Source organism: Emydura macquarii, unplaced genomic scaffold, assembly GCF_026122565.2.
Source record: "Emydura macquarii macquarii isolate MOO-44397 ecotype Brisbane River unplaced genomic scaffold, CSIRO-AGI_Emac_v2 contig_1253, whole genome shotgun sequence".
NCBI classification, from domain to species: Eukaryota; Metazoa; Chordata; order Testudines; family Chelidae; genus Emydura; species Emydura macquarii.
The window spans coordinates 51612625-51637491 of NW_027131390.1; the positions used below are offsets into that span (position 1 = coordinate 51612625).

Here is a 24867-nt window from a genome sequence, read left to right on the forward strand (position 1 = left end):
TGGTACCAAGTGCCTAGAATCTATCTAGAACTTGGAGAAGGAGGTATGTAAGGGCTAGTAACAGGTAAAGTCTATTGATACTTATCCTGTTTAGAGCTTTGAAGTTTGAAAGGAAACTCCATCCCAAATTCTCATTCTGCAGGAGTAAACTCAATCTTCAGGAAGAACAGTAACACAAGCTATAAAGTTCACTTCTTCAGAAAATAAATCTGACAATTTATACATTTGAGTTTTGTTTTTTTAATTCTTTTGAACGAAATCTTTTGTTAATTTAGAATAAGTATCTACCCCATCAGTGAGTTCAGCATCCTCAAACTCACTACTGTCCCACCACAAATGTAAACCCCTGTCTGAAAGCAGGAAGTCTAGGGGAACCAAAACGGACATGATAATCTGAGCATCAACTTTATCAGAACTCCACTGCATAAAGCACAATGGATCTGTAGTGGAAGAATTCAGAGAAGCAATGCAGTAAGCTAACTAGTCATCACTGGATGGCCACACCCTGGGGGAGAGTGACATTGTTTCCAATATAGCTCTCTCATTCAGTGCCTCAGAATGATATACAGGATGCATTTTTCCAAAGCAGTAGTAAAAATATTAGAAAGTGAGAAGCACCATAGTTCACAAGAAATGCAGCATGGACCCTATACATTTGATCAATCAATATGTAATACCATTGCTCTGTTTCCAACCCAAACATTCAAAGTCATTTGACAGTCTTTACCGGAATGACACTGCTGGTATACAGTTAGCATTATATCCTGCTCAAACAGCTTCTTGGTTCTGAACTCAACACCAATAATAGCAGCTTTTTAATAGCAAAACCCTTCAACGCTTGTCTATGCTACCATTTCAGCTCCAGAGTGGCTTTATACTTCATTAGAGTCCCATTTTTTGTTTTCTGTTTTGTTAACACTGCATTCACTCTGAAAGGCAAACGCAGCAAGATTCTGGGTGCTGGGGAGACGAGGAAAGAACTTTGTAACTATTGTCACGTGGTTAGTGTTTAAATTCTAAAATTTAAAAACTACTCATTAAAAACCTCATCATTCACAGCTATAGGCCTACACAGTAAGCAAACATCTGTGGGGGGAAGGGGAAGCTTGTTTTTGCACCTCTGGATACATCAAAAGGAGGAGTGCTGATTTGACAGGGTCCCATCTTTTGAATGGAATATGCTCCTCAGGTCCTGGGGTCCCTTGGTTAGTTTTACCCTTCCTCCCCTTACTGGAAGACACCATCACTGCTGGCTTATGTGCATGGAGTGGTGGTATTCCTTGGTTCATATGCACGCTGGCTTCACGGTGCTGCACTCTTCTCTCTCCTCAGGAGAGGATGGCATTAGAACGACGAATACCAACTAAATTATCAGCACTGAAAGATCGTCTCATAGCAGCTTTTGACAAATCTTTGTATTTGTCCTCACAGAGCCTGGAGATAGCCTGAAAAATACATTGGGATATAAAAGAATGAATGCACGAATTAGAAGCGTTCAAACATTTTAAGAAAGCTCTTACAATAGCAACGCTAATGGACTGAGCACTTACAGTGCCTATATCTTTCAGTGACGCCACTGGCTGCTGCCCTGGGCACACCATTAAAAAAAGTCTTTTGTTGAGGAAAAACATTAAGGGGCTGTAGAAACTGCATCTTCAAGGATCTTTCCCTATGTTCACAATCATCATTAGTCACAGGAGATTATGATTTTTAAATGCAGTTCAAACTCCACATCGCTAAGCAACTTAAATCTTATACCAGCCTCTGCAGCCTAATGGAAATCTTGGATCCAACTCGAAGTGTGTGTGTTCTCATGCACAAATTACACACAACTCCATGTAAATAGTTGGGGTCTGGGGCCCAGTGCATGGAAATGAAGTTCAGGGGGGGATACTAGAGATTCCTAAGCCCTGAAGGAAGAGGTTACAGACTGCTGGCTTTAACCCCCCACTCAACACAATCACCTAGGATTCTGAGTCTGTGGAGGGGAGAATTTGAAAGTGAAATTTTACTAGGCCTGGTGATTTTGCACCTCCTGATGCCAGCCAACTTTTTGCTGAAGTCTGTAAACCGGCACAAAGGGTTTGTGAATCCAAAAAGGAGATCCCAGTGTCAAATTGTACAGAACCATCCACTCTGCTTTAGCGCAGGTAATTTAGTAACACAGGATGAGAATTTTATTCAGTATTTGAACTGCTTTAAATGAACTGCAGTCTCGCTCCGTTTCTTTAACAATTAAAGCAGCACGTAGACTGATGGAGTTATTCCAGTAGTGAGTTCCCATTAAATCTGTGTGTCAACTAATTAGATTAGAAAAACTCTTCAGGACAGTCTTACTGTGTTTCAAGTCCTGATTGGGGCCTCTAGGCGCCACCATAAATATATACACAAGGATGTCACTTTCTATTTGTATACTGAGCCATTACTATCAGGCTCAGAATGCCAGTTGTGAGTATTAACTTCCATTAAAAATTTACCACGATCCCCACATGAGCTTTCACAGCCCTGCATTCAGCAAAAAGACTGCACCTCTCCGCAAGGGTAGCACCCATTCTGCACAGCCCAATACGCCCAAAGTTCAAAAGGTGAGCAGCGCTTCTCAGCATGAATAAATTGCTAAGTGTATTCTAAAATAATTATTTACATTTCTTTCTGTCAACTGCCTTCTGGAGGCATTCATTTGGCTCAGAAGTGGCACGCTCTGAGACACTGGCTGCACGACCAGACAAAACCTCTCTTCTGCATTAACGCTAGCCTATCCATCATAAAGGAACCCATGTTGACACATTAAGCCCCACTCCCCCACATGGTGCAAATCAGTTTTCAATCAGATGGAATACTAAGTCACTGTTTAAGACAAGCTCCCAAACTGACCTTTTTGCATTTAAGCCAAAGGCAAGTTTTTTTAAATTCAGAAACAAAGTTGAGTAAATATATATTTACTGCATATCCTGTGTTTAAAATGTTTGCAAATAAATATACAGACACACACACCCTAGCGAGTATGTTGTGGCAAATCGTATGTTATATTGAGAACCATTCAGTGACGTAATATTTAATAACAGGCACCCGAATATTAGCAGCAAAGTAGCACAAAACCAAGGCTCCCACTTATCCAGAAGTCATCCACTTTTGCCTATGTACAATTTTCTGTGGAATACAGTGGTAGTATTATCAGTATTATCAGTGCCAGAATGAAAACAACTTATTTACTATTTGTAGTACAGAAGCACCTGCGAGCCCCTGGATCAGGACGCCGCTGTGGTAGGTGCTGTATGAACAGAACTTAAAACACAGACATTTCCTGCCCAAAGTTGCACTATAATCACATTAGCAGTTAGCAACAGAGTTAGCTTTAATGTTACTTAAAGCTTAAAACAAATCCAAACAAATACACCCAGAAAATCTGCAGAAAAGCAATGAAGTGATGTAGATTCACTTTTAGGCATATAATGCCTCTCGTTTCAAAGGATCAGAAAGTGATTACGCTTCTGAAATGCAGCCCTTTCTGAAAGGGAGGTAAGAACCCAGCATTTGGCACAATTTTTGGGATGTGGCTGAAAAGTGGTTTGGGCCAAGAATAATGTAGCAAAACTATTATGAAAGGGGCTATGGACCTTTTAGTGTCTACACGGAGCATACAGGGTCTCTCTCTCTTTTTTTTTTTTTTTTTTAAAAAAGATCTCAAATTAAAGACCACACACCAAACTGCATGGCAGTCAACGTACCTACCTCAGAAAGAGATGAGAATGAGTTGGCCCTGACAGAATTTTTACCCCCCCCCCGGGGGGGGGAGGGGGGAATAGGAGAGTGTCCCAGCTAATTTAGATATAGTTCAAATGGTTCCTCTTGCATAGTACCCCAGTATCATGTTAAAGCAACCACTAAGAAAGTTGTTCACTTGTGCTGTGAAAAGCGAGATCTACTTTAATTAAGTGAACCTGAATACCAGAGAACAGTAATGGAACTCTTGTGCAGTCACAAGGATGGTCTGGCAGGGGTATTTTTACTAGCAATGTTCTGCTAGGTCAGTAATAGCACATATCATTTAAAGTGATATAACTAGATATTTAAGGTTATTCATAAAATCATGCTTTCTATTTATAAAGGGATACTGGTTCACGAGGTTTTTTCAAAGTTGTGAAATGAAACTGCTACCTCCATATTTGCTACCAAACATTCAGTTTAATACATCATAATTAGGAGCATTAAGAACTCCTTTAAAGCTAAAAGGAGCTGGGCACTGGGTGCTATGGAAACCTGCAGCTGGTATAATTTAGACAGGTTTGAATAGGATGTATTAGGGCCCATGGAAAGGAGAAGTGACAACAGAAAGAGAAAAACAGTTCATTACGGATACAGCTTTTACTATTAAGTGGCCTAGCTGAACTGCAGTCCCAGAAACTAATGCCTAGTGTTTTATTTAAGGACCCAAACAGACCATAACCCCTCCTCCCCTTCCCTCCCCACCCAGGATATTTGCTTAGGTTACAAAGCACCAGTGTGTTTTACAAGTGATAACTCCTGTCATTAAGGGGTTAAACCTCTCTAATACACTAATCCAAAAGCTTTTAAGTTTTGCTAATCACCTCTTAATACAATTAGCCAGAGATGCTGTTATTATTCAGACACAGGAGTGCCCCGCTCACCAAGTCTCAGGTCATTACCTCCAGTTTCTGTGCCCTCTCTTTACTAAGAGGCTCCAGCAGAAAACTCAGGTTGTTGTCGTCTGCTAAGGAGCGAAGGTCAAAGTAGTATTTGGCATAAACACTGGCAGGAACATTGATATTAAACTGCAGCAGCTCCAAGAAGTGTCTTTCCATCTCATTCCTAAGAGGGGTAGCAGGGAAACAAAGAAATGGGATTCAACATTCACAACCAAGTCAAGCTGAACAGACCTCGAGTCACTGTCACAACCACCAGTTTTACAACAGTCCTTCAAATTGTGTACTGAAAATGTTTTCAAAAAGCAATGGATGAATTCACTTGTGCTCAAACACGGTGCGGTGTCTAAGTCCCAGCACCATCAGCTTACAGAGGAAGGTTTTGTTGCACTCTTTGCACACTCACTCTGCTGACTTCAGACTTCCATTAGTGCAGCTGTACAATTCCTACTCCATTCTCATCCTCTCAGAAGGCCCTACTACAGCAGTCAGATGAAAGGAATGATCTATGCTGTTTATTAGCTCTGAAGAACTTGCAGACATTTTCATCAGTCTGATAACAGGAAGAGGGTTTATTGAAGTAGAGGTGGACCAACAAAAGGAGTAGTCATATCACCACGGCAACAAATGGATCTATGAAGAGCTGCCGCTATTATCTCAGAGAAAAAGCCTCTTGAAGCAACATGGATTCATCTCCAATAAATAAATAAATAAGCAAGCAGCATTAGATAGGAAAAGGAATTTTCTTCTCAACGGCATGAGGTAGTGTCACAAAGTACTCTGTCAAAGAGCACGGGCACTAGTTTTAACTCATCGTGCTATCTGTAGGGCCCACGGTATTTGTGGACAAGTGGAAAGCAGGCTGCTACATGCGGGGGGGAGGGGGGAGGAGGAGATGACACTGTTTTCTTTGGCTATTGCAGATGTCAAAATAAAAGTTTTAAAAATTAACCTAAAAAATAAACTGGTACCTAGAATAGGCAATTAAGTTCAACACTAACTCAGAATGTAGTTCCCAAGAACAATACAAAAATGAGCAGCTGAATAAATAAACTGTATGCAATTTGAATGATAAGCTGAAAAATTCAGTAAGTTGTTCTCGCTCTTTGGAAGCTTTTAAGATGGATGTTTTACCCATCAGAGGGGGAAAACAAATCGAGGAATCATCCAGGTTATGTCTTGTGTTGGATGGCTGGTCTCCTAATGTGAATAGCAGCTTTGTGTTTGTTTCTAGCAGGGTGGACTTGAGTCCTATTGAACCTACTGCCAAAATTAATTTCCTGTTCATATAGTCATAAGCCCATAGAAATGTAAATCAGATAATGTTTTGATGATCAGCTGATCAGGGCTTGATTTATCGCATGAATAAACACTCTTCATTACCCTTTTGTTCTTGCTACACTAATACATTTTAATTGTGTAAAAACACAATACTTCATAGGATTAACAAGTCTATTAATAGCAGTTTTAAAAAAAAAAAAATCTAGCAAAAGCATAATACCCCTGCATTTTCTGAGCTTTATTTACAAATGTAGGTAGCCAAAAGAATCAACAGCATGTCCCTTCTTTCACACAATGTAATTCATAGGATTAGCAGCTGCATGGTTAATTTTGCCACTGATTAGAGACGATTCAAAGTAGAAAAGTTTATAGCAAAGGAGGGCTTCCAAATATCAAATTAATTTCCATCTAAATTTTCAAGAAAGAAATACCATACCACACAGCAAAATGAAGCACTTGATGGAGTTATAACTAGGGGAAAGTGAGTTTATTTCAGCAATATGCCTTCTTCTGTGGTACTTCCTATGTGGTTTATAAGTGGCTATAGAATGGCAAAGCATCTTTTTAATCAATCAGTTTTGCAATTACCATTTTCAGGTAGGTAGGGGGTGTGACAGAGATTAAATCACAGCTCTAGATCTTCCAAATCTCAGCTCAGAGAGCAGATGAAGCACAGGCTACTAGGAGTCAGCTAGATCTGATAACTGTACAGATTGAAAGGCTGTCTACACACAAAAGTTGCACCAAATTGATTTAAACAGAATGGATATAAACCCTTGTGACACTCAGACTGATTTAAGAGTGTTCATCCAACCGGTTGAACCAGTTTAGTTAGATCTGTTTCTAAATTGATTGAGGGCTTGTCTATACAAGCCAATTTACTAGTAGAATAACTAAAGCAGTATAATTATACCAATATGGGTCCACTGGTAAGTTTCCCCATTTAGACAACTCCTTAGTTAAAATCAGAGCTGCTTGTATTTAGACAAGGACCAAGTGTTTGGAAAATAAAAGTTGCAGTGTGACTGCTGCTCGTGTCACTCTGACAATAAGGCTCAGAGTAACATTCACAGCAAATTTAGCACTTGCTACAAAGCTGTCTACAACATCAGAACATAACCATTTCTGAAATTCTTTACCAAGGATTTCACTCAGCAGGATTAACATGCACAAAAACTTAATTCCCACCATTGGGAAAGTAGTTTAAACAGCAGAACAGCTAATGAATATACTGCCAAGTCCCATTTAAAGGGGGACACACAGATCTAATTGGGCCTAAGTGAGGTTTGGTTAGAAGAGGAAATCACTTACCTGTGGCAGTTTTCTAAAGATCTAGATCATATTAGGCCACCAAAATCAGGTCTGTTCTACACAATCTCCAAGCTCAGCGTTCTAAACCTTTAGTTCCAAGCAGGGGCCAGAAGTGGTGCATAAATCACCCCTAGAATGCCAGCTCCTTTTAATCCAAAAAGGTGAACATTTTTCCATGTGCATAAGAGACTTGATCAAAAAGGTGTATTGGTAATAGGATCACAGAACCCTCAATTCGGGCACTGTCCACAATAGGGGAAAATGGCTGTAAAAATGTAATTATTGTCACAGTTTCAGCTGAACTGGTGGTAGCTGTGCAGAGTAAACATCCCACTCAGTTGCAGATATCATTTTCAACACTATATCAATTCAATTTGCTCCCAGTACGGTTAGCGGATGAGATGCTCCACGGTGCTGGATTCCCCAGCATTGCCAACATTAGTTCAGCTGTATCAGTGATATCTGTGTGAAATCTTTCAAGAATGCTGTTAGTGTAGACAAGCACTTTGAGGAAAGGTGAATGGTGATTTATCACAAACTGCATCTGCTAAAAGAACACTTCTCTCCTCCAAAGCCATCAACAGAGCCCCATTCTTGAAGACAAGTCACCAGTAAAAGGGATCTGTATAAAACAAGCAGTGATAGAGAGCAAAAGCCAAGTGAAGTACCTTGAACAGTAACAAGTGATTGTTTTTGGTGTGAAGGATGATACATCCAAGGTTGGTTGGTTTTAAAAGGATCATTATCTCAAAACACTTTCCTGATGTTTTATTCTTTGGAAAGCAGAATTACTAAGGGCGGAGGAGAAATGCATGACCCTGGTCTGCAAAAAAAACCCTAGGGAAAAAACCTGTAAAACCCAATAGGTCACAGGGAGTCCTAGTTTGAGGCTGAATCCAAGGAAAAGTGCTTAGGGAACATATGCAGAGTACTTCACTGCTGCCTTGTAAATCTAATACTGAGAAAGAAACCAGAGGCCTACTGCTATAGCACACACAACTGCATTATCCTGAATAAGACTGAACATGTACTTGGAATTATAGCTCTACCAGGCTGTTAATTCAACACACAGAAGAGCTAGCTAGAACGTGAGAGAGGTGAAACACTGAATCCAGTATGAAGTCCACTATGTACAAATGTGTTGTGAATCTTCTGTAATGCTTAGATACCATAACTACAAATAATTGAGAACACAGACAAAGCCAAGATTAACTAAGAAATATAATTAAACTGCTGTTTTGACAATGTTCTCTTGAGACAGAACCTACTGAGGTGTAAATTGAAACCAAGAGCTGATGGGCTTTGAGATCTTAAGTCCACTCCATAGAAGGGCCTAGTGACATTGGTTTTGGGAAAAGGGCCTTTTCCAGAACACTAGCAGGTTGATTAAAGGTAGCAGTTAACGCCAGTCACCTTGATAAGTAATTTAGTACTTCTCCTAAGCACTGCCTTATTTGAATAACTTAATAAAACGGATCAATCCTGGGAGCTTGACGCTCGTTTTGACATGAAGTCACTTCTGCAAAGAACAACAACAACAACAAAAATGTAGAAAACAAACACTGAGTGGATGTACATTATATCAGGATGTTCATATATTACTATAAAATGACATGCAGTTTAAATGAGCCAATCACCATACAAACCCAATGAGGAGGGGTTACAGAAGAAGACACCTAGTTTTCATATTTGTGTAAAGCCAAATAGCTGGCCAAATGAATTCTTTGGAAAGTTTTCCAGCAAAGGCCTCTTTAAATAGTGCAGTTGTGCAGACAGATTGCCAACACATCCAAAAGAAAAAGGTTTCCTCTGCTCATTAGCTATCCCACCTGCTATTTTACCTCTCTGGCGTCTTCATCTGCTTCTTCTCAATCTAACCACAAGTTGATATCCTGCACTGGTCTTCATATTGCTGCCATTAAAAGGTTGGTGGGGAAAAGCAGCAAGAGGAAGATCCTTCCAAATTGAGGACTCCCACCTTGTGTAGACTGTCTGTCCTGAAACTTGAAGTGTTCAAGACTTCAGATGCAGGATGGGCCTCAGGCTTTTGTCATTTGGGGAAATAGGAAAGTACCTAGAATAAAATCTTCCCTTTCCTGATGGCTTTGTCAGAAGGGATTTGTGGCCTGTAGTCTCAAAACTGCATTTGCAAGGGGCAGTTTGGAAAATTCCCTGAAGCTAATTAGTCCGGCTGGATAATGCCTAAGAGATACATGTCCACAGCAATGCAAGGCTATTGGGGAGGCAGAAGTAAAAAGGCTTTTGGTGTCCCTTCAAAAGGGAGATCCTCTGAAAGAGATACGGGTAAGTCTGGCTGGCTTCCCTACCTCAGAATCCTGGAGGTTATTTCTTAAAGCCTTGGAACCCCCTTTGGCTTTTCAACAGAATGCCAGTTCTGGATGTAGTAAACAACCTTGCAACCAGACGCATGGGCATTTATTCCATACTTGACTGGAAGATGAATGGATAACTAAGTTTAGCCATCTGTGACTATTCTTTAACATCTGCCCAAAAGAGGTTCCACGCATCTTTTGGCAGATCCCTAAGCTTCTGCTGAACAACTGTTCGAAGACTTAAAAAAGGCAGTCTTGTTCTCATGGAAACATCAATACTGTAAACAGTTTATCATACTGTCATCTCGCAGATATCAAAGGAGACAGCTGAACATAGTGGTTTCCATCTCCACACTCCCAAATCAGCTTTTGAGAATCTTGATTCTCCTTGGGAAAAGAATCTAACAAGTGCGTGGGCCTTCTAACATATCTCGAGTTAGCATTTGCCCATGAAGTACAGGTAGTCTCCAATGACAGCTTCCATTGAGGTGAATTGGCAAATCTTCATCCATAGGTGTCCTAATGTTTCTGATCATGGTCCTAAAGTGCTGTACCACATGTCTAATCAGATAGTACAGTCATCAGAACCAGGAACCAACGGGGAGTGTGATGCAACAATCTTGGTTGAAGGTACTTCTTACCTACCATCTTTGACCCATCTGGGGTTAACAAAAACACAAACACTAAATAGCCAAGAAGGAAGTGTATGGGCACTACAACACTATCTCCAGATACCCTAATACGTATACCTGGTGTCCCCCATGGTCTCCAAATTAAAGGACCTTATCTTCAAGTTTGTAGAAGGTCAAATCCAGAAAGTAAGCTAGTACTTTAGGACTCTGAACATAAAAACTACTATGTGAACACTAAATACCATCCTGGAAAGAGTTTGCTTACTGTCTTCTTCCCCACCAAAGAGATGCTTTGCCTCCTTAATGTCTACTAAATTCTCTGAAATCATTTTTTAAACTCCCTTCATCCCAAATAGGCATTGCAGGTTTCTGCAAGAACAGGAGTAGCTAAACTACCAGAGTAAGTGTGTTAACACTAGGTCCACGAAGACCATCACTGCAGGCTTAGCCAAAGACAGCAGCTCAGAAACCAATGTGTTGCAGGAGTACAAGTCTCCACTTCAATATACTCAATGTTTCCACAGCACTGAAGACAACTAGGTTTTGAAACACCATCTCATAAAGTGGTTTAGTGTAGAAATCCGATGTGACATCGGTTCAGAACAAGAGTCAGACTGATCAATGCTTCCTGCTCTCTTGAACCAGAACTCCTGCTAACAAAGGCTTGGGCAGTTGAAGGCTTTGATCAGTTTGCTGAAGCTGAAGGCAGCATAGGCCAGTCTTAATGCACACCCATCTTGGCAGTTCAGAAGAAGAGAAGTTTTCCTAGACAAGAGTCTGACACAATGAGCACTGGAGTATTATGAAACTTCAGGATGTCCTAAGGACAGCAATATACTTGGTCTTGCTGCTCACAGAGGCGTCCCAATCTTTCAGCTATTGATGGGGAAACACACAAGGTGCCAAAAGAGCTAATGACCAGATGGTTCACACATGGTCAAGAGGCTTTAAGGTCTTCTGAGCCAACTATGCATCTCAGTAGACCAGAAGAGATTCAGATGGTCAGGTCCTGGCCTGAGTGCCCCTCAGGTAACATCTGTGAGGAAGTGTCACAGCAAAACCAATCATGAACTGCTGTGAGGCACAAAACACAAGTCAAGCTTTCACATGAGGGACACTGTGTAACTGTTCAATATGTTCACATTCTTTCGTAAACCAAAAAAATCCCTCCCCACCTCCCCAATACAGCCCTTCTCTATACATTTTCACACACCAACGCAAGGATGGACAACCACAAGAACATAGCAGGAGTTGTGAGGTTCAAAACCTAAATGTAATGACAGACATGCTTCAGAGTTTCCTAAGACTTGCATTTGAAGAACCTGAGGCAGCTAGAGTAAACAAGAGGTTTACTTGTAGGAGGAGCAGTATAGCTGAATAACTGATGGCAGAGACCATGGGAAAGTGCTTTCAAGAACTCATCCAGAAAAGAAAGACAGTCACAGTACTAGGGGATGCCTACGTTCCACAGTAGGTACTGGAACAAACAGAAGGAGATGTTCCTGAGTTGCCTGAAAGCTGGAATATGGATCCAGGAGTGTCAGAAATCACAACTAATCCTGAAAGGTCTTACAAAAAAAATCCAAAAGCAAAAAAAAGTATTTTAATCAATTCCTAGCTCAATTTTCAATAGATTTTGTAAAAGATGCCAGTGGTGTCTACAAACCAAATATTTCTGCATTGCACTATCAAATGAAAACATGAAAGTGATATTGATTAGTAACTAGCTAGTTTTTATTATCCACGCTGAGGGAAGTGCAAATGGCAGACAGCAAAAATTGAGTCTAAAAATGAAAATGTTGTAATCCAAGTTATACTCACACCCATATGAATATGTTCTAAGAGAATGCTTTTATCCTGCGTTTCCCTGTTAACAGGCAGGTAGAATGCTGACAACATGGACTATTTCAATTTTCCACACTGCACACCAGCCTTAGAATGGACAACTTTATAATAATGGTAGCTCTCCAAAAACGCTGTTTCTCAGAGAGTAGCAAATTGACCAAACTTGCAACTTACATGTCCTCAACCGTAATGTCCTTCAATATTTGGCAGTAATCCACATTCCACACAGCCTGATCATCCCAAACCTTAGAAGCCAGCAAAATAGCTCCTAGAACTATTCTTTTCCAGTTACTAGGACAGATGTCAATCTCCGCATAGGTTAAGAGTCTTTCCAAGTAAACCTATAGAAAGAGAACTCATCTTAGACATCTCAATCTGAAGTTTGAGTTCAAACAAGCGTTCTGTCATATTTAATTAAACTTTACCAGTTATGTTCTTTTATTTATCCCATATCTATTAGGTTGCCAGAATTAGTGGCTATTACTGATTTTTAGCATTCAGACTTTCAAAAAGATTACACATTCTATTTTAAATGCAAGGCATTATAGACTGATTGAACCTGAAGTGCAGAATACAATTCATGAAGTAAAACCAGTTTCTAGCAATAAGCTCTACTGTACCAGTGACTCGTATGAAAGTCATTTCCAACAATGTGATTTTTTCATTAAATGCCTACCCAGGATTATTAAATCAGTTCTTTCACAGCCTTAAGTTGTATTGCATCTATTTGCCTCACGCTCATCGTTTTGGTAACCAAGTTTTTCAAGTCACATCTGCACTTCAATCTGCGTGAAACTGAGACTGTACGCCACCGCGTACACATCTCAGTAAGAGCTGCCCTAAAGTCTCACCTGAGAGTTAGGTGGTGAAAAAGCCTCAAGCAGAAAACTTCCAGTTCCAAATTGATTTCCTACCTCCTCTTTACATACTATTTCTATCTGCCCAAGCATCTTGAGTCTTAGCTGTTTCCTTACAGACATTTCTTGTCTTACAGGTATGCACAGGTTTGCTACATATGCTAAACAGCTGGGCATTTTTATAGAAAAAAATGACCAAAAAAATCTACTTGTGAATAAAAAATTAAAACTCCATTCACAAGTGGGCATAGGGGCTTGGAAAGAATTGTAGCTTACCAACCTCAATATGGTTCAGCACTTTTTCATGTATTCACAAAACTTTTTTGAATAGAAAAGATGGACTCAAAGAGCGAATTAACCTTCTGCTTGTAGCCTTAGACTGGAATCCCAGAGCTTTTCTATAGCTAATAGAGCCACCTACTGGCTGAAGTCTACTTTTTAAAAACAAACTTCCTAAACTTCCTAAGGAAAATGCTAATTTCTGAATACTACTATTGGCCAGATTGCCTGACGTCAGACATCAGCTGGCCCTGTAAAAATGCCTGCATACTTTCGGAAAGTAATACAAAACGCTTGCAGAGTTTCAGCACCTCAATGTAGTTATTTTGCCTTCTCAGTCACAATTTTTATTAAGTAATTTCTTAACTTTAGGAGTCTGCTTCCTTGCCACACACATTTCTGTTCTCTTTTTGGTTGCAATTCATCTCCTGCATCATTTTTCCTATCCCAAATGTGAAACTAAATTGAAATTACCGTAGTCTTAACAAGGCAACTAAAGCCCAAATTTCAGTAGTCCACACCTTCAGAATAATTATGTAGGTTAGGAAGCTGTTTCTTTATCTGCCTCAAAGTCACACAGCAAGAATATAATGAAATGGTTGTATGTTTTTTTTTTATTTTATTTTATTTTTTTTTTATTTTAAGAGGCTATCAGACATACCTGGAAACAGCTATTAGTCAGAGGACTAAACTGAACAGCTGGATATTGATTAACTAGGAGGAGGGGCTCCAGCATTGCAATAGCAAGAAGGCTCAGCTGCTGGGATTCTTGCCAGAGTGCTGTTCCTTTCACATCAGTCTCTGGCTAACATACATTTGATAATTTAGAAGAGGCCCACCTCCTCAACAGATGGAAGGGAAAAGGAGTTAATTCCTCCCAACTCTAGAGGTACCCCACTGTTTAGGGTGGTTGTCCATTACTATACCGTCCTCTAACCTCCCAATTTCTGTATGAGGTCTCTACTGTTCCACCATACACAACCGTATTTTGTGTCTCGCCTCCCCCCCCCGGAAATAACTCCACTGCCCCTCTGGTACCCCCTCTGGTAGGAGCAGAGTAAATATGACATGGTTAGTTTGACTGTTGCTCATAGGTTTCTGAATAAACCAGTTAAATTCAGTGCACTGTTACTTGGAAAAGTCATGAACAGCAAGGGCTGTACTGCTTCAATTTACCCAATAGTGCTTCTTAGTCACCCTAAGGGCACGCATCTTATTTTTAAATGAAAGCTTAAAATGTTGTGTAACTGATTACTTAAGATCCCCCTAGAAAAGTTTCACTGTTCTCTAGGGAAAAATTCTTACACACCACTGGTGAGTGGATTTTTCAAGCTCTGCCTGCATACCTCAGGTAAAATGAGACATGATGTCAAAGGCCATTGGCCTTCAGCCACCTTAGAAAGGAATGCTGCTACTACATTTGCAGTTTCCTCCTTTTTGTGAAGTCTCTACATGAATCTGAAATTAACGTGCCTGATTGACAGTCCTGGAAACCAAAATACTCTTTATACTACAAATATCACACGAGCAAACAGCACAAGCTTCATCATGCTTCTAGGACTTAGACAGCAGTGCAGTCAATTCAACCCTAGGCATTTCTGCTATGAATAAGGGCAATAGATTACTAATGTGGATATTTTCCTTACGAATTATACTGAAGCCACAACTCTGCTCTTATGGGCCAACAAACAGCCATTCAATAGTGGTTGCTTTAATCATTACTGACTGAGGCCAGATTCAACCAGCAGCCAAGTGGTTAAAACTCCACAACCCCATCACCATTCCCCTACAACTGCATCTCACTAGTCACCATTCACTTTTCATTAATTTTATAAAATCGGAATGAATGGTTCATTGTACAAACTGATGAGACACTGCATATTCAGACACAGGAAAGGAACTGTAAGTGCCAATCTTGAAATATTAGAAAAAATTATAAATACAATTTTACAGCTGATTGATAAATGCTGATATGCAGTTATATCTGCATTACATGCAAAACCTTCCATCCTTTTTCAATTTACATATACTTTATATTCAGCAAAGTTTAATCCACGCATTCAACGAAAAATGACTTCTGACAGCCTGAACTGAATGATCGAGCCTGTCTTACCAGTGTCACTATTGCACATTCTGCCGTCAGCTGTGCTGCACTAAAAAGCGTCCGCACAAAACGGTAAATGTGCTTGTGATCAGGGTCATGCTTGTAGTAGTCATCTGGAACTTCTTCCCGCTGGAACAGAAAGGGCCTAGAGTTAGTCACAAAGTCTAAATGTTACCTAGGACTGCTTTTTACAGAGAGCAATAAGCTATCATTGCCTGTCATCCTGAAGTTACATTTTTTTTATTATATCCTTAGAGCAATGATAAGTACATAGTTTTGACAGGTGAGATGGCGTGTAACGTTATTGGCACATCCAGGTTCTCACTAATTCTTCTAAATCCATTCAGCAATTACATATGTGTATGGAAACCCTAGTCATTCTGCTTCTCTGAAAGCATCATGCAAGATTTTCACTGCTCTGTATGAGCTCCTAGCACGAGACACGGGAAATTCCAAGTTCTGAGAGGTTATTTTTCCCCAAGGGCATTGGGCAAGAGCATGAACCACCCCCCTGGGGATTAACTCATCCATTGAACCTTCCTGTTTGCTTCCTGCTAAAACATTCCACCCCAAAATAAACCACAATCGCAAATATTAGAAGCATTGATTTTTCAAAATACAAAATGAAACTCTAAACAGATCCCTCAAACGGTTCCCCTCCAAGCTGAGGGGAGAGCGGTGGATGAGAGAAATCCTGCAAAATGATCCCAGAAAAGCAAAATTCAAAGGTAACTATCCCTTCCATAAAGATATCATCCCGGTCGGATTCTTACTCCTGGCAAAAAGGAAGGTTAAAGGAAATCTCAAAACTGTTTCAGTAGGACAAACCAACAGCAAGGCCAAAGCCAAACGTAAAATGTTTCTGAATATGGCAAAGATAGACATAAGGCTTAAGACCCAAAAAAAAAAGCCTTAAAAATTTGGCCAGTTCACCTAAAGGGCATCCTGATAGCCAAAACTTTATTATTTTGTGTGTGTGTGTGAGGGGGGGGGAAGTGTATGGGCTCTCCTATTTTTGAAACAGGTTTTGCAGGACTGAGATTGAAGAGAGTTCTTCCTAGAGTCCAAATCAAAGCAAAAGTGAAGCAACTATATGGCATGAGAATTGCATGCCTGCTTTGCATACGTCTAATAACATCCTTAATGTAGGCAGGCACAGCTTGCTATGTCTCAGATCAAATGTACGGACATTGACTTGGCTGACTTGAAACTAGGCTTAATGATGCAAAAATATAAACAGAAAAATCAGCCAGACATGGTGCTCTTAAGTAAGAATGCTGTCCAGTGAAGAGATGTCAAAAGAAACATGAGTGATGAACGCAGGTCTTGCCAAATGGAATCCCAAGACCTTTTGACAAACCATATGTGAAGAAAGGCCTCCCCAGGATAGGCATGCAAACATGGGAATAATGCTGGCAGGATGTTTATCTGCATCAGAGGCCATGCATGCCTGATGCTGAGCCAGGGTCAGGCCCTCATGCACTAAGGTTGAGCTCCCATCATCATTTGTCTAAGGAAGGAACAACCCGCTGAAAGGACTCTGCCCTGAGGTCCACCTGCCTTTTGGCCATGAAGGCCTGGCGGTTTACAATGCAATGTTTTACTTCTGCATACTGATTAACCTCTCCAAACAGATTCTAGTGTCGAAGCTCAGATTTCCTGGGCAACAGTACTATAGATTATTTTCTTTCCTCTGGCCAGACCCTCTGCAACCAGCACGATTTCAGGTGCAAGGCGGAAGATTTAACCAGAGTTGTGTTGAGCATATATTTTCTTGGAAATATGCCCTCCTCCAGCTCATTGTTGTTTGTAACAGCCATTGCCGCTACTCAGACACAGATGATCTGGAGAAGGACAGATTTCCAAGTCTCTTGACAGACTAGAAACCACAATCAGTGAGGGTCAGGCTCCAGAATGCTGATGCTGATCTTAGCACAAGCAGCACTCCAACCTGAGAGCTCTGATGAAACACAATACAGTTTTAAAGAGAACATCTGCAGTGGTACTGCACTCTGAGATGGCTAGGTCTCTGGTTCTGAACCTGTATAGAGAGGGGACACTGGAGTCCCAGGCTGCAGCCCAAGCCTGAATGTCTACACTGAAACTGAACAGCCCGTTAGCCCTAGCCTAAGCCAGTTGGCAAAGGCCAGCCACGGAAGTCTAACTGCAGTGTAGACATACCCTTTGATACAGAGCTACCGTAAGTTGAAGGCTTTCACAACTGAGAGTCAGGGGCAGCTAGTTCTCTTGGCACCTCCTGCTGATGCTTCATTTCGGAATGTAGTAATGTCTTGTTCAAGACAGCCAGACCTCAGCACTACGGACTTCAAAGCCGACCAGAGGACACTGGGGACTCATCAAATGGTGGAGTCCCTAGCTTTGTAGAGGGTGATGCTAGATTCTGGACTGAAAGGGAAGTTGGGTCTGTGCTGACACAAGTGGCACTGGCACAATGCAGGCACCCAGCCGTCAAACCTAACTCAGGCATACAGTTCAAGGGTTTCTCCGTCAAAATCACTCTGACCCAGACTCAGGCGTCTCTGGGGTGTCTACAGGAGGGACAGGAAAAAATCCCAATGATGCCTGAATGCTTGGAATGACTCCTGCAGCGAGATAGGATAACCATGTTAACTCTCAGGCAGAGAAGGCCCCAAATGTGCTCATCGGTGTTGTATATTTTTCTGCTGTGGATGTTGATTAAAGTCTTCCTTTTTCCCAAGTAGTTGAAGCAGAGGATGAAATCCTAAACAGACAAGGGAATACTAGAAGCAAGTAGCACTGAAGTGAGAAAACTCTGAAGTGCTAAGGCAAAGCTACTTAAAGTGCCTGGCACCACAAATAAAATTCGGGTCACAGAGGTTGCTGGAGCATGGATCCCTATTGATGATCTTGGGCCGGCAGACTCGCAGGGGGAGGGGGAGGCAAGTGAAGGAAAAAAGTTATGATCTGACTTGAAGGTAGGGAGGGCCATGGAAAAGAATATCTTGAACAGTCAAAACTGGACAGGAAGAAGCAGAACTGAAACAGATACTGAATAGGTACAGGTCCTGCAGGGAGGACTTTCTTTGCTGACTGAGATTGAGCAGGAATAGCTGCAAAAGTTTCAAAAGCTTAATCACTGTGGTGGCAAGTGATCAAGAGGCAGAGGCAGGTAATCCTACCCATCATCACCATCCTTAGGGACAGAAAAGATGTAGACCTTGCAGACTTCTGCCTGCTTCACACAAGCAGTTGAGACCCTGGAGCAAGACTCCTCCATGGATGGCATTTTTACAGAATAATTCTTTTGCCAAATTAAACTTCTTTAAAAGAAATTTTAGATACTAGAGGTCAAACGCCACTGCTACACAGACACTGTAAAGAATTAAAAGTAACTTTACAAATCAAAGAAACTCAGTTAGTACAAGTCAAGACACACGCACCCCTCACACCAGAAATAATATCATTTATATTTTTAACATTAATAGTAATATTATACTAAAGCATATTTTTAGGGTCTGGCAGGTAGATTACTCTAAACTGTAACTATTTAAATATTTGAAAGGCAAACTGAATATTTTTTAAAAAGTCTTTTAAACCAGCACAGACTCTATTAAAGTTAAATCTCCTGATGAAAAGGAAAAAGTAAATGATTAGGACTCTGCAAGGCAGTCATAACTTGACACCACTCAACAACTGGGTATCGAAAGCACACAACCTTCAGTTCGAACCTACTATCAGGTTTTGTACCTTAGAAGATTGTCTGTAAACAGGAGCATGAAAACTAGTAACTTTAGAATAATATGTTGAATGCCCCAAACTGCCAGAGTAAGAGACATTAAGCATATTTACTTTAAAAATTTGCCTTTCAGGTTCATTAAAGGCCAGACTCACCGTCTCCTGCTTTGTATGATGCTTCATGAACTATGTGCTCCTATTTGCTATCACTTAAAAGGTTAGGCACAAAGGCTGTAAAGGTAAATCATGCTTCCTCCAAAATTATTCAGACTTAACACTGCTTCATGCCAAGCAGTTGGCTAAAAGAACAGAGATGAGGAAGAAAGAATACTAAGTCTCAAAATAAACATGGAACTAAAGGAACTAACTGCATGCTAAATGTCACCACTTTGCTTTTTGTTGCATCTTATTCTTCAGATACATGAGGAAAAGTGAAGGCTATCCTGCAATTTGCCTATTTACATAATAGTTTGTCTGTTCATGATCCAATTGGTTTTAGAAGCTCCAAGGAAAGGATCACGTACCTTTGTCTGCACTAGTTCTATATAAACAAAAAAATATTTTACAAAGACAGTGAGTTTGCTCTTTTGACATGAATTCTATTTATATTGGATACATAAAGCCGACCAGGATAAAAATAAATACACAACTAACAAAAAAGAAAGATATAGGTTCAAGAAATTACACTTACCGTGAGAGGATGGGATTTTTCATCAAAAATATCCAATGATCTGTCTGAATCTCTATCAAACAAGAGTATGCATCTTATCAATGGAGATTAGTTATTGGCAGAGCAAAGCATTTGATACCGTACATATTGGAGGATTCCAAGTATATTTTTTTTAGTTTTGTAGGCTTTCCCTGGAATTTGGTGCTAGGTTTGCTGCATTCCCATTACAGTGATCATGAAGAGATTTGCCACAATAGAATGAATTTTACAAGAACAAGCATGTGAACAGCTAGCTATGCCCTCAGTACCAGAAGTTTATGCAGATGCTTAAATTAAGACCCTAGAGTTGATTTTATATTAAATTTACTGTATAGGTTTTTCTGAAAATAAACCTGTCATCTCATTAAAAAGCAATACTTCAAATATAGTCATACCTGTAATTATAGATGTATGCTGCAGCTAAATATAATGGTGACGGGACATAAGCCGTGGCAGCATGGTGCCAATGGACCTATCGCTATATCTTCACTGCAAAAAACAGAATAAAAACATGTGTTTACATTGAGATTGCTAACTTGAGTTCGCGGTCTTGATGTAAAATCCTAGCAGAGACAAAGCACAGATCATTTGCACCCAGTGTAGCTAGTTTAGAAAAACCCCAGGTCAGGTGTACAGTGATGACCTCGACTAGCAGCACCACAGCAAAAAAGCTACTTGCACATTGTCTCTGCTAGGATTCTACAACAACGCAGCTAACTCAAGTTAACTATATCGATGTCAAAAGCACCTTTTTCCAGTGAAGATATAGCAAGCATAACACTAGTGACTCCCTTAGCTGCAGCTGCCCCTAGGAGCTCCCTTTGGCCCTGTCCTCACTAGGAAAAATGGTGTGGTCATTAACTCATGTTAAAATCCTACTATAGGCAAAGCCGATATATTTTTAACATGTGTTAGCTGATCAAAGTAAAACCTTGGCTCCCCACAGTCTACATCAGCCAGCCAATGTTCATAAAACTATAATAGCCTTGCCTATAGTAGGATTTTAGCATGTTAGCTAACATGGTTTTTTTTTTAAATACATGTTTTTCCTAGTAAAGACAAGGCCCTGATGTATTTTTTTCCTATTGTGTTAGCTGAATTAAGTTAACATGATTGAAAAGCCCTCTTAAATATTGCTTAAGATGCAGGCTAGCACATTTGAAGCCATGTTCACTGGCCACACTGTAGCCGAGGCTTCCCTTAGACTTTAACTAGACCAGTTTAGCATGTGTTAAAGGCAGTATATATCTTGTCTACAACAGACTTGGTATTATCAGCCCGTTAGCTAACATCACACCTTAAATCCTAATCTATACAAGACCTTAAATATTAAGAGTGCTTTTCAAACATGGCACACTAACTCAATTGAGCTAACACTTAAAAATGCCCTATTTTTGCCCATCATGGAGGAGGATACCTTTCAAGGGTATTTTCCCCTCCCAAAAACCTGTAAGGGTGGGTGTAGTGAGGGGGTGAGGCCTCCCTCCGAGACTGCCAGGGAGAACCAGACCGGGCCGGTGGGGGCAGAGGTAGAGCCTGCCTGTCTACCAACCCGGAAGTGAGGGGGCGGGGCAGGAAGTACAAAGGAGAGGCCCAGGAGCTCAGTTGGCAGCTGGCTCCTGGAGGGAAAGGAGGTCCCTCCTGGCCCTCTAGGACTGCCCGCGGCCTGGTACCCATGTGAGCCAACTGAGACCAGGTACCCAGGGAAGCAGACTAGGGCCGGCATCCGGGAGCTGGCGAAGGAGCAGTGCGAGGCCTGGGGCTCTGCAGTACCCCCGGATTCCCCCAGCAGACCAGGGGATTGTGAGGGGCGAGGACCTGGAGGAGTTGCCCGATGCCGACGTGGAGGAGGTGGCCCTACGGGGGCCAGACCTGGAAGGACAAGAGGACGATGGCAAGGCGTGGGCCCTGACTGGGCCGACCTGGAGGAGCTACCCACCACTGACGGCCCCGAAGAGCTGCCCAACCTGCCACCTCCCGACGAGGTCGAGGGGTTCTACGATCTGCCTCTGGGCACCTACCCCGACGAGGGTGACTGGACACCAGAACCCCAGGTACCTGAGGGACAGGGGAAAGAAGTAGCCCAGGGGAGGGGCCACACGGTCCGGGAGCCGGATGGCGAGTCAGCGTGTTGTGGTTGGGACCCCACTAACCCAGTGGCATACCCCTCAGCTACAGCTAGGGACCTGGGCTGGGATGCAGTGGAGTTGAGTGGGCCTGCGTCTCCCTCCCCCTTCCCCAACCACACCGGTGACCCTTAGACTGTTTTGCTACCCGCTGGGGCCTTTCAATGGTGTGCTACCCCACCTGGGGAGCTAGACTGCTTACTGCCCCGCCAGGGAGCCTTGAATTAAGTAAAACACGGTGACTGTTCCCCCAGCCCCCAAGCTGGGACTACCCCTGCTGAGGCAGGGTAGTGAGGGGGTGAGGCCTCCCTCCCAGACCGCGGGGGGGCCGACCAAACCCTCTACACTGGGGTTAAAATGACATCTCTCTCCTACCCCATCCCACCGGTAGGGCTGCCCACTCTCCACCCTGAGAGTTTTGAACCTCAAATTAATCTATTGACCATTGATCAAGGCAGTTCATATGATTGTAGAGGCTAATCTGGGACAATCCCCAGACATTCGTCCCAGGCCACATACATTTGTGGTTTACCCTAGGGACTAGTCTCCACAATCACACTGGCAGGTAGCTCAAGATAGTTAATCTTTGCTATGGTGACCAGATAGCAAATGTCAAATTGAGACGCAGTGGGAGATAAAGGTGTCCATATAAGAAAAGGCCCCAGAGATCGGGACTGTCCCTATAATAATCAGGACATCTGCTCACCCTAATCTTAGATAAGACCTCCAGTGAAGGTAAGAGTGCAGCAGATCCCAATTTCACAAAAGTGATACCTCTTTGGGACAGTGACAGAGAGATGGCCCCAGATCTTACAGAAATCTGGCTTCTTTTTAAGAAGCTGCTGATTGTTTAATACATGATCAAACAGTTCATAGTCTTCTCTATTTCCATTCTCTGAATGTGCAGCTACAGGAGCTTCATGTGTATAGCAAAATGTTCTACAAGGCTCAGCATTCACTTCCCAAATATTTAGCATCATATCTTGGAGAGGGATTAGTCATATGAAATAAATTACTTGAATATTAATGTAGTTCATAAGAAAATTTTGCTGTGTGTACATCTAACCTATAATAATCTAATAATTTTATTTAAAAGGAGACAAACCAAAGCCCAGCTCAAATGCTGGTACATATGTTTTTTCCAAACACTGCTACTTTCATTTTTGTGCTTCACTCTCGACATTATATTGAATGTAAGCAGTTTTAGAAGGTCAATCAGCCTATGACACAAACACAAGGGAAAGGCAGAGGGTCTATAAAACTGCACAGTGTTTTGAATCTAAATTTATTTATTCCAACTATAGCTCAGATGACATGGACATACAACTATGGCTTAACTACTAGAAAGAGATAGGATTTTGCTTAGCTAGAGATAAAAGTTTAGAGTGCTCACCTGTTCTTTATGTGATAGTATATTGCTAACGTCACACTGCAAGGAAAGGGGAAAAAAAGGTTATTTTACTGAAACATTCTGTGCATTCTGCCTGGACACAGATGTTGCTCATGACACAAACAGGTTTGTAGAACTCACTTAGAGTATGACTTTGTGCTATTTCTGAAGTTGAAATTAAATTAACAACTCCCCATCTTCCAGTACATTTTTTTTTCTTAAGTTCTTCTGTTCCCTGGTTCTGAGGTTGTCTCCTGTGAATGGACATTAGCTAAAACGGATACAATCTGAGTTGCTAGCTAAACTCATTTTAAACTTATGTATACATCTTTGTATCATAAAAGAAATCAGCGGCACTTAGTTGAATGCATGTCTGATTAACCACTGAGAAAGTTTAAAAGCTTCAGCATGCCAGAAGCCAGCTTATTCATAAGCTTCCTCTGGAGGTTTTATGTTTTGTTTTTTTTAAAGTGTACTTTAATGGTAAAATGGGCTTACTGGATGAAACATCTGTTCTTTAAGCAGCTAGTCCATAATTGTACTCAGACACTACAGTGAACAGATGCAATGGTGGAAAGAGACTAGCACCCACTACTGTATGATACCATACACATCAAAAACAAATCAAGTTATTGATCCTGAGTTATGCTGACAACATCATGCTTTGAAAATAAACATGTTCATTTTATTAACAGAAGAACACTAGACTAGCAAATAAACTATTCAGTTATTTCCTCAAGTAAAAACAGTCATTTTAAATATGTGTCATGTTTTTATTTTATGCCTACTTCACTATTAACACTCTAAATTAGATCTGTTATCGTCTTCTCCAAAAACTAGCTGAAGAAAATTGAGTAAATCTCACTTCATTTTTAAATCATCCAATTGGGCCTAAGTTCTTCTGCATGGTTTCAAAGAAGTATGCAGCCTTAAAAATTGTTGCTCATGCTAAGACAAAACAGCATTAATTACATGTAAGCAGAGCTTCAATTTGGAAGTTACCTTGCTACAAATGAGCATTTAACATTCATAGTACATACACCCCCCCCCACACACACACCCCAAGATCCGATTTTAAAAAAGTTTCAGATACTTCATCTGCCCAAGTTCTCCTGCCAATACCTTTTGCCTGTGTGTACTATAACATACGAGACTCACAAAAACAAGCCAAATAGTAAAAGCAACTACATAAAGAATGCTTTCAAGTGTATAGAGCAAGTCAGAAGTTTGACAGAAATAACAATATTTCCAATCTTGGGTAAAAATTTTCAGACAAGTGATTTTTAGCAGATGTCCTCTTTCAATATCCTTTATAAAACTAAACTAAAGTGACACTGCATATAGTCAGTGGGTTGTTCAGAACTGACTGAATGGTAAGTGCATTGCAGTCTCCAGAGTGTACAGTACCGGGAAAAGCCTGGTCTACACAGCTTTTGTGCTAAAGCTATGGTCATTACAGACTATGATTTATTTTTTTTTAAACTGATGTTGTCATACCAGTACAATACTCAGCACGAACACAGTTATACCATTGTAAAAGGTGATGTATGCTGGGATAGTTTATTTTCCTGCCCAAACAGGTACAAGCACATTTACACTGGGGGGGGGCTGTACCAGTA

At 41.1% G+C, this 24867-nt stretch overlaps 1 protein-coding gene across 2 annotated transcripts in view; it reads right to left on the minus strand.

Moving 5' to 3' along the window:
- Positions 1-575: 575 nt before the first annotated feature.
- Positions 576-24867, minus strand: part of CCNYL1 (cyclin Y like 1) — a 48794-nt gene continuing 24502 nt past the window's right edge. Inside the window, exons 5-10 of one of the 2 annotated variants that reach the window (XM_067548754.1) lie at positions 23252-23287; positions 19715-19766; positions 15316-15435; positions 12241-12407; positions 4668-4830; positions 576-1445 (exon numbers count right to left, since the gene is read on the minus strand). In XM_067548754.1, coding sequence (XP_067404855.1) covers positions 1329-1445; positions 4668-4830; positions 12241-12407; positions 15316-15435; positions 19715-19766; positions 23252-23287 — 655 coding nt within the window. In that variant the 3' untranslated portion in view covers positions 576-1328. Of the gene's footprint in view, positions 1446-4649; positions 4831-12240; positions 12408-15315; positions 15436-19714; positions 19767-23251; positions 23288-24867 lie in introns of both variants that reach the window. The other variant, XM_067548755.1, reaches the window with a different exon arrangement.